Here is a 15517-nt window from a genome sequence, read left to right as displayed (position 1 = left end):
AGTCCCGTTATTTACCAACTGAGTTAGACGGGCTGTGCCACACTGCCTTTCCAACTTGTTCAGTGACTTTAGAAAGGTTTGCGCACTCCATGGTTAGACAAATGAACAATTGACCATTTAGGTTTCTTTGTGTACCAATTTCATTCTCAGGAAGTACTATTTTTTCACTCTCATTATCAAATCCAGAACTTGGGACTAAATTGACATGCTTTTAACTGCTAAGTAAATTTCAGAGATAACCTGATCATGCAGTTGTGCTGTCATGGCGTGGAGAGCTGATTTTCAACCAGAATACCCAATAAGTCAGAAGAAAAAAATTAATTTAAAATCTACAGTTGACATTCCAATTTACATGGCTAAAGTTGGAGTCTTAGGCTGGCCTGGGATCAATATCTTGGTGGAAGAAACTGCGGATGCACCAACAACCTCAGTGGAGGCCAAGCACGCACGGGCACCTGGTTAGTCAGTATCAGGAGTTACAGTGTAGTTAAAAACAAATGTTATGTTGTGATCACTTCTATACTGGCTGCTAATTTGGATTATTGGTCTATTCTGTAGCTTTGGACATGTAATTTGTCAAAGGTCCTGCTTTCAAGTAACATGATAGGCTGGAAAGTGATTCAGGCAACAATAAAATAAATACATCAGGAAGCACATAAAATACATCCCTTCTTGGATTTCTAACCAGTGTTTGCAACAATTATTAATCTTTAAACAATGCTAAAGTACAATTGGCCAACTTCCATAGGGTTTAATGGCTCTCATTTGCCATTTGAAAATAACATCTCAGTCCAAGGGCTCTATACATGACCCTGATTTTATATTGGCTTGAAAATTGTTACATTGATTTGTTGTAGATGTCTGTAAATTCAGCTGTTAAAATGCAAAGAAAATCCCTAATTACTATGTAAAATCATAGCATCTGCTTTATTTTAATAATTAGTAGAATGCATACTGTTGTCTCTGCCCAATCATTATACTTCCCAAATACAAAAAGGATTTTGGACAGGCAGTATTATAACTGATTGCAAATAATAAGAGCATATTATAATCAAGGGATACAAAAGATATGGAAATGCAAAAGCAGTTTATGGATACAATCTAAATGTTAACCAAAATTACAGCTTGATTAATGGTTTAGATATTGTGTCAGTATTGTCTCAGTGATAGCACTGTTTTAGCTGAGTCAGAAGAGCAAAGTTTCAAGCTCAATTCTTGAAATGTGAACATAATCTAGGCTGCCATTTCATTATAGTAGTGAGGGAGTCTTTCACTGTCAGAGGTGCTGTGTACTCTCTTAGATGGACATAGACATGATACTATTACTTGAAGAAGAGCAGGCAATTTCTCCCAATGTCCTAGCCAACATTATCTCCCAACCCTAACCATCAAAAACGGATTATTTGGTCACTTGTCTCATCGCTGTTTGTGGGATCTTACTGTGCACACATTGACTGTAAAGATTTATTATAATAAACCATATGACATATGATGTATTCTGGTGCCCTCAATTAGAAGTCAGTTTATTATTCATTCCCAGCCATCCAAATTTCCATACACCAACAACATAAGCTCCATATTCGACTATCAGGGCAGATATTGTAAATTTGTGAACCCTGAATTTCAGGCAAGGAATTCAAAAGCCCCAACGGGATTTTTTATCCATTAAATTTAATGAACAGAAATTCCTGCAAAGCTTGCTGGTCTCCAAACCCAAATTCCTAATATGTGCTCCAGGAATACAAAGCTCCTGAACAAGATTAATATCCAACATAATATTCCCAATGCAACACACTTAACAATCAAAAATAACACAGGGCATGTGTTTTGATGAGGTTTCACTCACTCTGTAAGTGACTTGGAGATAGTCAGTATTTAATTTTTCTTAAACTATTTATTTACACTATTTACGTACAATACCTCATGCTAAGTACCTCGTTCTCTGGACACAGACTGTTTTCCATCTTGCTTCCCTGGAGCCTCTTGGTCATTTGATCCTGGTGTCATGCTTACATCATCATTAACATCATTGTCTAATTAACATAACCATTAACCCTTTACATGTGCCCTTTACTTACCTGCTATTCTGATAGTACTATTCCAAACAAAGTAAGAATCATTGGGAATAAATTTGCACTTTCGCCATTGAGCAGTAATTTGGCAAAGTGGATTATAGACTAAAAATTGTCTAGATTCTATAGTGGACTGGCAACCTGTTCCTCCAGATTACCACCTGAACAATAGGACCACCCTATTGTGTTTACAAAACAAGTTCCATGTTGCACATCAATAAATGGCTTTGAAGATTTAGTATTGTAGTCCTACAGATACTGAGGTAGTGACTTGTTATAATGTAATACGACTACTTTGTTCTTACTAGATTTCTCGCTGATAATAATTGATGAATGCCACCACACTCAGAAAGAAGGAGTGTACAAGAGCATAATGACCAGGTACATTGAGCAAAAGCTGAACAACAAAGGGGATGCAGAAGTGGCACTTCCACAGATCCTGGGATTGACAGCATCACCTGGCGTGGGTGGTGCAAAGAATAGAAAAAATGCAGAATCACACATTTTACAAGTAAGATTTTTGCATTTGTTCTGCTTATTTAAGTCATTTATGAGTGGCAATTAGCTCCAGTACATGCTTTGTCCATTCTCAGCTATGAAGAGCAATTCTTAATAGTGGTACCCTACTTCAGCTGGCACGCATATTAGTTCTGTGACTGCTCATAGCTGAAGGTAGCAGCATGGTGCTGTGTATACCCTGTGAAATAAATAAAATGTGGTGGTGAAAAAAAGTGGGTATCAAAAAGGGAATAATAATGAATATCATAGTTAGGAGTGTCCAGCGAAAACTAAGATTGAATTACAGTCTTTGATTTACAAACCCTAAATCATCATTGGTTTATATATAGGTAAACGATCCACATTTGGTATTTTTTAAACAATTTTGCTAATATTAGCAAATAGAGGAAAACATAGGAATATTTGCCCCCATATTGGCTTTTATTTCAAAGTGAATCGTATCATTATAACCAATTCTGGGAGAAATTGGCATTGCTATAATGATCAAGGAAATATGTAACGACTGTGACTAAAGGTAGATTGACAATGTTATGTGATTCACAGCAGGTTGTGTCAAGTTTCTTTTACTTCTATTCCTTTGAAAATTGCTGTGGTTTTCTGCTTCAATTAAATAAAATATTTAGTTACTATTAATAGCTAGGGCAACTGGTCCAATCATTGGTAATTTGTTAAAAAGCCTCTTGTTTCTGTTGATCTGTACAATTTTTGCCTAAGTTGTTTTTAAAACAACTTATGCAAAATAACTAGAATGACATCTCTCTTTCACTTTGTTCAGTCATGGGGTAAAGTACAATACAATTTCAATCAATGTCTGCTTATGAATGAGTTGCTTTAAAATGTGACTAAGCCTAATGTTTTGCAAGCAGTAGCAATGAGTGTCCATGACTAAATAATAATTGGTAACACAGTTATGTCGGAGCAGAAGTGGGCAATTCTGCCTCTCGAGCCATTCAATTGGATTATGGTTGATCTACACCTTAATTTCATCTGCCCAGATTAGTTACAAATTACCTAGCAAAAATCTACCAATCTCAGTGTTGAAATTTTCAGTTGACCTATCCTCAACAGTGTGTTGGATAAGAGAGTTCCAGAATTCCACTTTGTTTTATGTGAATAAGTGCTTCCTGACATCATCCCTAAACAGCATGGCTCTAATTTTTTAAAGTTATGCCCCTTTGTTTTGGTCTGCCCTACCAGAGGAAACATTTTCCCTCTATTTACACAATCAATTCTTTTTATCATCTTAAATACCTCAATTAGGTGGACCTATATTCAAGAGAATGCAAGCCTAGTTTATGCAAGCTGTTCTCATAAATTTTCCCTTTTAATCACAAATTCATTCTGATGTATCTGTGCTGCACCCTCCTCCAACATCAGTATATCCTTTTTGAGATGCCTACAACTGAATGCAATACACTAGATAGTGTCTAAACAGAGCTCTGTACATCTGTAACATAATTTTCATTCCTTTGTATTCCAATCCTTGTGACATAACGACCAATATTTCATAAGACTTTTTCAATTATTTTTGTACCTGTGCTTTCGCTACTTGGATCCCTAAATCTCTCTGAAATCTAAGATCTTCCCTGCCTTTATTGAGTATCTTCTAGAGCAAACATATTGAATTTGACAGTTGCTAGTGAGCCTCTACATTGATGACAATCCCAATCTTCATTGTGATGGATGCGATCGACATCATGTTGTTCCTGGATACTGCGCTCAAACTGTCAAGCTGACAGTAATATTGAAATTCAAAACTGTACCAAACAAGTGCTGCTGTGTTCAGTTTCATGGAGAAACATTTTTTGTAGCTTTTTAACCATTTGACGGTACCTTTTAGAAACAGCACAAACTGGGGGTGACTTTTAACTTCCACCCAAAACAGGCATGACTTCAGTGGAGCAGCCATGTCACCTGCCTTAAGGCAGCATTCGGGAGCCCAAACTATGTTCAAATTTGACCCTCATCAGCGTAATTGAAATGAACTATCAAGGGGCAGTCAGTGCTAGTGGGCAACTCAGTGAGGACACCATTAGCTCCATCAGCAAGCCGAACTAGGAGAGAGTAGTAAAAGATTTAGGGTGTCACACGAGAGGTGGGGGTTTGAGGCACATAGGGTTGCAACATATAGTTGCTGTGTGTTTGTGGGACTAAAATCAGCAGTTCCTGCTTCCCTGGGCCCACAGAAATACTGCCCCTCACCATCTGTCCAAGTCATTTCTGCATCAGTCTATAAGGACTAATGAATAGACTACTCACTGCCTGATACAAACAGAGCATGCCTGCTGGGTCCATTTGTACTTAAAAACAACTAACAGAGTCCTGTGATTGGAACAGGACCCCAATTTGCAAACATAAGCAGTCTGCTGCCTGCTTGGCCGATGTGTTATGAACCAATTTACAGACTTGCCTGAAACCTACATCAGGCAAACCTCAAATGTACTTTTGGGTGTGTTGTTGTACAGGTAAATGCTGCAGCCAATTCGTGCACAGTAATATTCAACAGAATGAGTTAAATGATCAGTTAATCTATTTTGTTAGTATCATTTGAGGATTAGATGTTGGCCAAGACACCAAGAAACCTCCCCTGCTCTTCTTCAAAAGCCATGGGACTTTTTTTTATGTCCACTCGAAACAGGTGGAGAGGTCCCAGTTTTAACAGCTCTTTTGAAAGACAATACTTCCGCCAATGCCCCTCTCCTCATTGTTGCCCCTAGTGCCAGCTTAGATTATGTGCCTTTGTGCAGCCTGAATATACAACATTTTTTTTCATTGGTTGGAATGCTACACTGAGCCAAGTAATGATTAATATGCCAGCACAGGAAAACAGATTAGTTACAGATAGTTTCATTGCTGACTAGTGCTTCAGGACAACTAGAGCAAATCAGTAAATGTTACCAATTAACTTTTCTATATGATCCTAACACATCTTTGCATCTTTTTGATCTTGTAGATTTGTGCAAACCTTGATGCTTACAAAATAATGACCGTTAAGGAGCATCATGCACAACTGAAAGACCAAGTGAAAGATCCTGTCAAAAAGATGGAGATTGCAGAAGAAAGAACAGAGGTACCAATATCTACTTCTGGGAGTCCATTTAAAGAACATCCATTTCTCTCGAAAAAAAAATGTTTTGCTTTAACATTGGCCCGAAATTAGTAAATTTAAATTTCCCTTGCTGTTCAAGAGGATTTCTGCATCACCATATCCCAAACAATTATGGATCACAATACTTATATTCCACTCCACCCAAAAATCATGTGATCTCCTGGGAGGAGAAAAAAATCAGATTAAAAGCCCAGACCAATTTGAAGTGGTAGGGGAATGGCATGCTGAAGAAATCCCTCTTTGACTCCATTAGGCAATCGATACCTATTTGGTTTTTACATCCATTTCCCATTTCTCGCTGTAACATCTAGTACAACAACATTGAAATGGGTCATAGACCTGAAATGTTAACCTAACGTTTTTCCTTTCTCCATAGATGCTGTCTGACCTGCTGACTGATACCAGCATTTTCTGTTTTTATTCTAAAATTTCAACATCTGCAGAATAATAACATGCATAACATTCTAATCCACAGGAACTATGTCAGCTGCCCAAAATAGATTACAGTTTTTCCACTCTATAAAGACAGAACATGCCATTGTCAGGTGCAGATGCACTGCAGATACATGTTTCAGATGTGTGATATTCAAATATCACAAAGTACATATTTAGGATCCTTTATCAAAATAGCTGATTTCACTTCCTGTTTGATCTTAAGGATCCTTTTGGAGGGCAAATCAAAGACATGATGATGAAAATTCACACATACCTTGGACGAAACCCTGCATCAGATTTTGGCACGCAGTCTTATGAGCAGTGGATTGTACAGAAAGAGAAAACAGGTTAGATGGTGCATTGTATGTTTATGTTAATGTGGAATTTGTGTTGCAATTAAGTGGGTGTTCTAAATTGGTAATTAAGCATAGCTGTCTCCAATTGGGGAAGGATTAGAGAATTATTGTAAAAGTATAAACCAGTTCACTCTGAGGGCAGGATTTGGAGGTGTCAGCTGTGGCTCAGTTCATAGTACCCTCGCCTTTGAATCAGAGGGTTGTGGGTTCATGTCCCACTCCCGGAAACCAAGAACTGTGAATGTACTCGAAAGAGTTACATTCTGTGACTGTTGATAACTCGAAAGAGTTACCACCACTGAGGGCAGGATTTTACCGTCGGCGAGCTGGGGGCGGGGCCCGCTCACCGACACGTAAAATGACGCGGGATGACATCAGGCGGAACTCCCGACATCACCCCGCCCCCATTTAAATTTTCAGGAAGGCAGGGGCGCAGTAAAATCAGCTGTGCGCCCGTCGACCTGTCAATGGCCAATTGAGGCCATTGACAGGTACAATTAAACAATTAAAGGTCCTGCCTGTCCGACCTTAAGGTTGGCGGGTCGGCCAGGAGCCCTGGCAGCAACTAGAAAAAACATGAAACCTCATCCACCGGTGGGATGGGGTTTCATGTAGGGTTTTAAAAATTTTAATAAAGTTGTTATGGAAGTTATGAACATGTCCCAACCCATATGACATTGTCACATGAAGGGACATGTAAGGGAATTTTTTTTTTTCTATTTTTAATATTGTTGAAAATAGAGGCGATCTCCCTGAGGCAACACTTAGCCTCAGGGAGATGAGTGCGCTCTTTTATGCGCATGCGTGAAAGAGTGCACTCTCGATTTTAGGGAATCCCCCCCCCCGCCCGTACAGGGAGCGCATAGCGCTTCTCTGCGGACGTCACGCTAGGCGGACCTTAATTGGCCCGCCCACGTAAAATGGCGGAGCGGCCACAATTGGGTCAGCTCTGCCCGCCTGACGAACAGAAAATTCAGCCCTGAGTGTCTGTGAGGAACTGCGAGAGTCTCTGACTTTGATTGGCTGTCTTGGAAATAAACCTGTCTTAAGGTACAGGCTAGCTTCAGACTCATTCTTCCTCAACATACAATTATTGGGATTAACAGTTTGTAGGAACTTTAGTAAGCCGTTCAATCCGTTTTGTTAGACATATAGCCCTTTGTGTCTTTTAAATCCCAGTTACCTATCGTTTCTTCGTTCCTCTTTAGTACCCTTGCATCACAGGTAAATATTGAATTCTCTTTTTAAGCATCTTAGTTGATATCCCCACATTCCCACAAGCTTTTGCGTTAAGTAGTTTTTCTTGGATTAGCTATTAGTTGTTTAAGGTGTAATTTTAAGATTATGTTTACAATTACAATAAAACAATTCACTTAGAAAACTTATCCAAAATTAGAAAACATGAAGAAAAATGTAAATGATACATCCTACTGGATCTCTTGGGTTAGAATTTTTTGATTCTAAAGCAGGCGCTTTGACCATCTAATATGCTAGGTAGCATTCGGGCACATATTCTACGTCAGAAGTGCACTGACTGCCAGATTGACAAAGACTGAAATATAAAGAAATATAAGCACCCAGGATCCATGCCTGAAACAGATATTAGCCCTTTTGCATCTGAAAATCAGGAGTTGAATGCCTGTTCCCTAACTCCTTCCTGGAATTGGGATGACCTGAATCTAGCTGCACTGGGCCAGCTCCTTGCAATACCCCTCTCCCTTCTCTGGCTGCAATTTGCCAGATTCTCCAATGGAAGCACAAATTAATGCATGAACTATCCAGCCTAACGAGCTGACAGTCGATGTGTGGAGCCATACATTTTCCTACCTGTCTGGTGCACCACTTTTGACGCAAACCTTATTTTTTAAAGACAGGACTCTTAAGGCAGAGTTTTTCGCTAAGCAGGCGCTCGCACGACCCGCTCGAGCGTAAACTGACACGTGATGACATCGACCGAGCGTCCCAATGTCATCGCGCGCTTGCGCGATATTTCAGTCGGCGGGTGCATGCGGGAGTTGGCAGTGTGCCCACCAACAATTAAAAGGCCCATTAAGGCAATTAACAATCCAATTGATTAACATTTTTCGCTGCCCATCCAATCTTACAATTGGCGGGCAAGCAAAAAGGCCAGGTAGCCTTTGCATTTTTTGCAAAACCTCATCCACGGGCGGGATGAGGTTTCGATCCGTAACTAAAAATTTTTTAAAAAATGTCTTCCTATTTCTAACATGTCCCTGCTCACGTGACAGAACCACATGAGGGGACATGTTATTTTACTCCTTACAATTGTTCATTTTTTGTTTTGAGAAATGTTCATCTCCCTGAGGCAGCTCTGTGCCTCAGGGAGCTTTTCCAGTGCACACCCCACGTGCTTGCACGGAGTTTGCGCTCGCTCCTCCCCCTCCCCGCACACAGGCAGTGCTGAGCGCTGCAGCACGCGATTCACACTGGTGAAATCGTGGTCGGGCCCCGTTCGCGGGCAGCGGTCGGTTTCCACCCGCCCCCACCAAACCCGTCCAACGAGGGCAAAATTCTGCCCTTAATTTCCAAGCACTCTCATCGCAGAACGCCGATTTTATAATGGATTTGTGCTAATAGAACTGACAGTGGATATTTAAGTGATGGGGTCAGTGTTGCAGCTGATTGACAAGCTGCCTGATAGGATGGTGGATACAGATTCAATAGTATCCTTCAAAAGTGAATTGGGATAGGGGCAAGAGCAGGGTAAGTGGGACCACTGGAATGCTCTTCAAAGGAGCTGACACAGACCTGATGGGCCAAATGGCCTCCCTCTGTGCTGTACTATTCTATAGTTTTATAAGTCTTGGTTTGAGCATAAAGCCAGCATATTCAGCCTCATGGAATGTCAGGGGTCATTGGATTTTGTAAGTTTTAGTTTTATTTGTGTTATATGGTGCAATGGTAGAGGTCTGAGTATGTCCATGAAGCACCACAAAGGTGATTTTAACTTGAGGTGAACAATGGGTGAGTGATAGGTGGAGTGTGCCCATGCCAGTTTATTGTTAACATCTAGTGGCCTGAGTCATATTGAGGCCCGGACCTCATTTAGTAACAGCCAGCGAGCTGCTGGCACCAAATGGATGTTCCACATGAAGGGCAGGAAACTGACACAGGCCAGGTTATAGTTCATTTTTGATGGCCCAGGATGAGCATTCCCAGTCCACCTGGCTCCACAAAGTTAATAATTAAAAAATTCTTGACCATTGACAGACTGGTGTTTAGGCCACTAAATAGGAGGGTGTGCGTAATACACAATCTGCTCAATTTATCTGAAAAATTAGTCAGTGTCATATGCATATCACATCACCCAGTTTCCATATATCGTGTGACCTCCCCCAAAATAGGTGGATGCAGCAGCTAACCGCCTCAGAACCATACCCATTGTTGACAGCGGCCAGAACACTATCTTAAGTGGCTCAGTAGGGGACTCATTGCCATTTTACCCAGTTTATTCTAGTTGGGACCTTTAAAATTGGCCCTTGTGGTACAGTAGATGTACTAGAATTAGAAAGGTAAAGGAATCTTCTGATTTATTCTGAAAAATTAGGGGCAGTGCTCATGATATATTATCTAATCAGAAACCAAATTTTGGGTCTTTTTCAGCTAATGCTTTGTACAGTATAGAATGGGGATGTAAATGTAAGTTTAAACTCATTGGATGACTACTGTTTCAGAAGCAATAGAGTTGCTAAATTGCACTGCAGCCCACACATACTATAGAGGTAAATGATATAATTTTGTCTTCCACAGGAGCAAAAGAAGAAAATCGCAAACTGCGTGTCTGCGCAGAGCATTTAAGAAAATACAATGATGCCCTGATGATTAATGATACCATAAGAATGATTGATGCCTACAATTATCTCACAGACTTCTACAAAGACGAGAAAAGGAAGAAGGTCCCAGATGATGATGAAGATGTACCAAAGTCAAAATTGGATGATACTGATAGATTTCTTATCACCCTATTTAATGGTAATATATTTCTACATTGTAGTATGCATTTGCAAGGTAGCAAAGCTTCATTTACAAATAATTAACTATACCTGGGTCATGTTCACTCTTCCAAAATGAATAACTTTTAAGCAGCTTTTCTTCATGTATAACTGCTGGCTTTTTGTCCCATAATCAATTTTAGACCCAGGATGTCACTGTCCCTTTAATCCCTTGGGTTTTAATTTTGATAATAAGGCAATTACATGGTAATTTATCAAGGCCTTTTGAAAGTCCATATACACATCAACCAAATTACACTCATCAGTCCTCTCCGTTACTTCAGTCACGTTAACGTACATTCACCCTTGGTCCTTATATTTATACATCTCTCTCTACATCACCACCATCAGGAGGTCTGTAGACAATTCCTAGCAGAGTCTTTCATCCTTTCATCAAGGGCAGTGGTGGAGAGGACCATCGGGCTGCTGAAGATGCGCTTCAGATGCCTGGACCGATCAGGGGGAGCATTGCAGTATCTTCCAGAGTGTACCTGCCTCATAGTCATCACATGTTGCGCCCTGCACAACCTGGATCTGGCAAGGGGGTACCCACTGAAGGCTGAGGAAAGCAAAGCAGCTCCACAGGCCACGGAGGACGACTCGAGTGATGGCTCAGAGGAAGAGCCTGGGGAGGTGCAACGTGAGCACCTTGAGGCAGAGGACAGGAACCCTCATGGAGTCAGGGACACCAGAGACGCTTTAATCCAGCACATCTTCAGCTAGGCATCCAAGACATGGATGCCTTGTCAAGCCAAAAGCACTGTCACCTTTGCTAACAATCAATAAATGAGAATCCAACCCAGTACGCCAGCACCACACAACACCATACTTTTACAAGCCAGTCTGGCACCTATTCATGCCATCCAGACAACTCAACCCATTTAAGTCAAATAAATGATTAATGTTACATCACATGACCATACAAAGAAGAAACAAGCGTCCATCCCTAATAAAAACATCAAAGTAATTAATGCAAATAATGTCACATAATGCCCCTGTTATGCTCAAGGTGCCTTCATCTTATATCTGCGGGTGCTGTGTCTTGGTGCCCTCCTCACTGTCAGTAGCAGTGCTGACTCTTGTCCTGGTGGCCCCGGTGACCTTGGCGGTCGTCCTCTGGCTGCCGGAGCCTGAGCAGGCTCTGCTTGGGAGGGTGCATCCAGCCCCATAGCTGGGCACTGCTCAGCCATCACGGCATCATTAGATGCAGCGGCCACTGGCAGAGGGGCGGAGGAGCTGGTGCCCTCGTCCAGAGTGCCCTGAGAGAAGCCCATAGAGACAACAGGCAGCTCGTCTGCCAGCGTGAGGTGTGTTTGCACCTCCCTGCTCACCATTGATAGACGGGCACCCAGCAATGAGACTAGGTGCCTCGTCCATCTCTCACATTGGCAGTGACCTCCTGAGGCCATTGCCTGTGTGAGGGTTTGCAGGTCCGAGTGCAACCCCAGGAACCCCTGAGTCTGCTCCTGAAGCTGCCTCTCCATGAGAGTCAACACTCTCTCCTTGGAGGAGGCCGTGCACTCAGTGTTAAGGATCTCATGCTCCGTATGGACTCCTCCATGACGGAGTCCATGGCACGCAGGCCCTCATGGATCTCTGCCAGTTCTCCCTGCGCATCCTGTTGAACATCCAGCATCTGCCGCCTGATGGATGACTCCAAAGACTCGTCATCTGCCTCGGACGCAGCATGGTCCTGGTCTCCAGCTGTGCTCCCACTGTCAGCTCCCTGGGACCTCTCTGCCTCTGCCAGCTCTTCATGCGAGTGTGATGTGCCCTCATCACTGTGCATTACCTGTGGAGCTGAATACCTAATGCCCACCGACGTGTGAGTATCTGAGCTGGTGCCTGGTTCAGAGAGACGGTGTGACACTGGTGCAGGTGTGATGTCTTCCTTGGAGCTCAATGAGGGGTCCTCAGGGTCGGTGCCGACTCCTGCGGATGGTGCATCTGCAGGAGGAAGGGAAAAGATCAGTACATTCAATCATCATAGTCACTATTCATGCTAGGCAGGCTGAGGAGACAGTGGAGACCTGCTGCGTGGTGCCATCTGCATTGGAGATTCAGTGGGCTGTCTGGTTACGACAGTTCAGTTTCTGATGAGAGGAGCCCATTATGGTTCCAGTGCCCACCGCACACACATCTGTCACCTGCACCCTTACCTTCATCTGAGATCCCCGCCTCACTGTGACCGGAGGAGCGAGCTGGCCAGTGGCATTCTCCAGCTCCAGTGCATCACTTTTGTGCTTTGTGAGGATGCAGAGATTTGGCATTCCTCCACCTGTTCTGCAGTGCACTGCTGCTCTTCTCCTGACAGGGAAAATTCCCCTCATTATGCTCCATTTTCCTGAAAGTCTTTTCCTGGTTCCCCCCACCCTCCCACCCGGGCATTAGGCAGGATGTGTCACTGGAAAGAATATTGTGGGGCTGCCCAGGGGGTAGTATTAGTACCACAGCGACCCTTGATCTATACTAATGACCTAGACCTGGATGTGCAGGGCACAATTTGAAAATTTGCAGATGACACAAAACTTGGAATTATAATGAACTGTGAAGAGGATAGTGATATACTTCAAGAGGAGTTAATCATTTAAGACTGAGATGAGGAGAATTTTTGTTTAACTCAAGAGGGTTGTGAATTTTTGGAATTCTCTACCTCAGAGGGTTATGTGCGCTCCATCATTGAGTATATTCAAGGCTGGGATAGATAGATTTTTGATTTGTAAGGGAATCAAACATGAGGAGTGGGTGGGAAAGTGGATTTGAGGCAGAAGGTCAGCCATGATTGTATTGAATGGCTGTGCAGGCTCAAGGGGCCAGATGGGGAGGGGCTACTCCTGCTCAAAATTCTTATGTTCAAGCCATTGGTTGATGTGGAAACAGAATTGGCATGTTGGTATAGCAGATAATATGAGGACATGATGAAAGTAAATGACCAGGTTAATGTTTCACTTGGTGGCCAAGCCATTGTATATCCTACTTAATAATGCTTGATGTCAACACATTAAAGGGTATATTTTAGGAAATTGTGCTACTGATGATGAGCTTCACCTACTTTGAGCATATATTAGAAATTCAAGAGAAATGGTTGGTGCTTCACAGGATTGGACAGAATTTAGTTTTTAAAAAAATTATTCTGCATTTCAGCACAACAAAAAAAGCTTCAAATTCTCGCTGGAAATCCTCAGTATGAAAATGGAAAACTGACAAAATTACGAACAACTATACTTCAAGAATTCACCAAAAAGAGAAATTCAAGAGGTATCATCTTTACAAAGACACGCCAAAATGCACATGCTCTGCAAGAGTGGATAGAAGAGAATGAGAAATTTAGGGATGTTGGAATTAAGGCCCATTACTTAACTGGTGCTGGCAGTAACAGTCAGTACAAGCATATGACTCAGGTAAAATGCTTTGTTGCAAATACAAAGTACACTTTCTTCATAATGATCTCAAGATTCTTAAAACTTACATATGGATTTTATTCTTCATGACAGCAATTTGCATTCAGATAGTTCCTTTCACTTAATAAAACATCCCAAGGCACATCACAGGACCTTAATCAGACAAAAATTGACACAGAGTCAATGAAGGAAACATTGGGACAGTTGACCATTAGTAATATCAATAAAAAGCATGGTATGAGATCAGATAATATGACTGACAGATATCAGAGAAAATGACAGGAATAGATAGTTTTAGGAAGTGACAGATATGATAGATGGGGGAAAGACAGTGGATGTCATGTATGTGGACATTCAGAAAGCCTATGACAAGATGTCACACAGGAAATAATTGGAGCAGATTAAGGGGTATGACATTAGGGAGGCTAGCAAATTGGATTAAAAATTAGTTAGAATGGGGGAAACAGTAATAGTTAACAGCAGTTTTTCACTGGAAATAGATAGAGGTGTCCTTCAGTGTTCTGTTTTGGGTTTCCTTTCATTTAATGTGTGCATTACTGGTTTAGAAATAGAGCTTTAAAGGGAGCGGTGTCCAAATTTGAAGACAATACTGGAACAGGAAGTGTAGTAAATAATTTTGTGTATCAAAGGAACACGCAAATGTGAAGTACATTGTGGCAACAGTTAAGTATTTGAAGAGGTGACATGTAAGAAAAGAGGTATTTGGGGCTTTAGGTTCACAGGAACGGCATCTCAAGTAGGTAATGTAAACAATAATAGCAACTTGTATTTATATAGCACCTTTAACATAATAAAACATCCCTAGATACATTATAAATTAACATATGATGCCCAGCCTTGTAAGGAGATATTAGGATGGATGACCAAAAGCTTGGTCAAAGAGGAACATTTTAAGGAGTGTCATAAAGGAGGAAAGAAAGGTAGAGAGGCAGAGGTGTCTCGGAAGGGGATTCCAGAGCTTAGGGCCAGGCAGCTGAATATATGGCCACCAAAGATGGGGCGATTAAAAAGGTAACTAAAAGAATAAGTGGAATACTGGATTTATGGCAAGAGCTACAGAATAAAGAAGTTGAAACCTAATAGTGAATCTATATAATACCACAGTTAAACTAGAGAGTGTGCAGTATCGGACACCACTATAGGAAGGATGTTGAGGGACTAGAGAAATTACAACTAAGATCTGCTCATCACTAGAACCTGCCTTACATGGGAAAATATAAATTCAAAGAAAGACTTGAAAAACTGGGATTGATTTTGTTAAAATAGTGGAAATTAGTGGATGTTATAATAATTTAAATTACAAAATTGGCACAACTTGGGGGAAACTTAAACCCTAAAAATGGATGTATTTGGATCAGGTGGTATGTTAAAATATTTAAAATCTGAATTCCAATCCAAACCCACGCTCTTCCAGTTTTAACAAAGGTGGGCATAGGGAAGGCAACCAGCTCGCTCGCAGGGCTGGCAATTTAAATATCATTGTAAGGATGGGTGCCTCATATTTAACCACCATTTTAAATTTAACTCTGGCTGACCAAGTTTTTCGGGCCTCAGGAAACTTGCTGGCTAGAGGGAGACGAGGATTGCCGGA

At 41.5% G+C, this 15517-nt stretch overlaps 1 protein-coding gene across 1 annotated transcript in view; it reads left to right on the top strand.

Annotated features, from left to right (window-relative positions):
- Positions 1-15517, top strand: part of ifih1 (interferon induced with helicase C domain 1) — a 173675-nt gene that overhangs the window by 135378 nt on the left and 22780 nt on the right. The window contains exons 6-10 of the mRNA XM_078552277.1: positions 2381-2583; positions 5545-5661; positions 6359-6482; positions 10263-10484; positions 13649-13905. Coding sequence (XP_078408403.1) covers positions 2381-2583; positions 5545-5661; positions 6359-6482; positions 10263-10484; positions 13649-13905 — 923 coding nt within the window. The remainder of the gene's footprint in view (positions 1-2380; positions 2584-5544; positions 5662-6358; positions 6483-10262; positions 10485-13648; positions 13906-15517) is intronic.

The sequence above is a fragment of the Cetorhinus maximus genome, chromosome 11 (genome assembly GCF_964194155.1).
Source record: "Cetorhinus maximus chromosome 11, sCetMax3.hap1.1, whole genome shotgun sequence".
NCBI lineage: Eukaryota > Metazoa > Chordata > Chondrichthyes > Lamniformes > Cetorhinidae > Cetorhinus > Cetorhinus maximus.
Note: the sequence above shows the minus strand (reverse complement) of the source record. Positions and strands in the feature narration are given on the sequence as shown.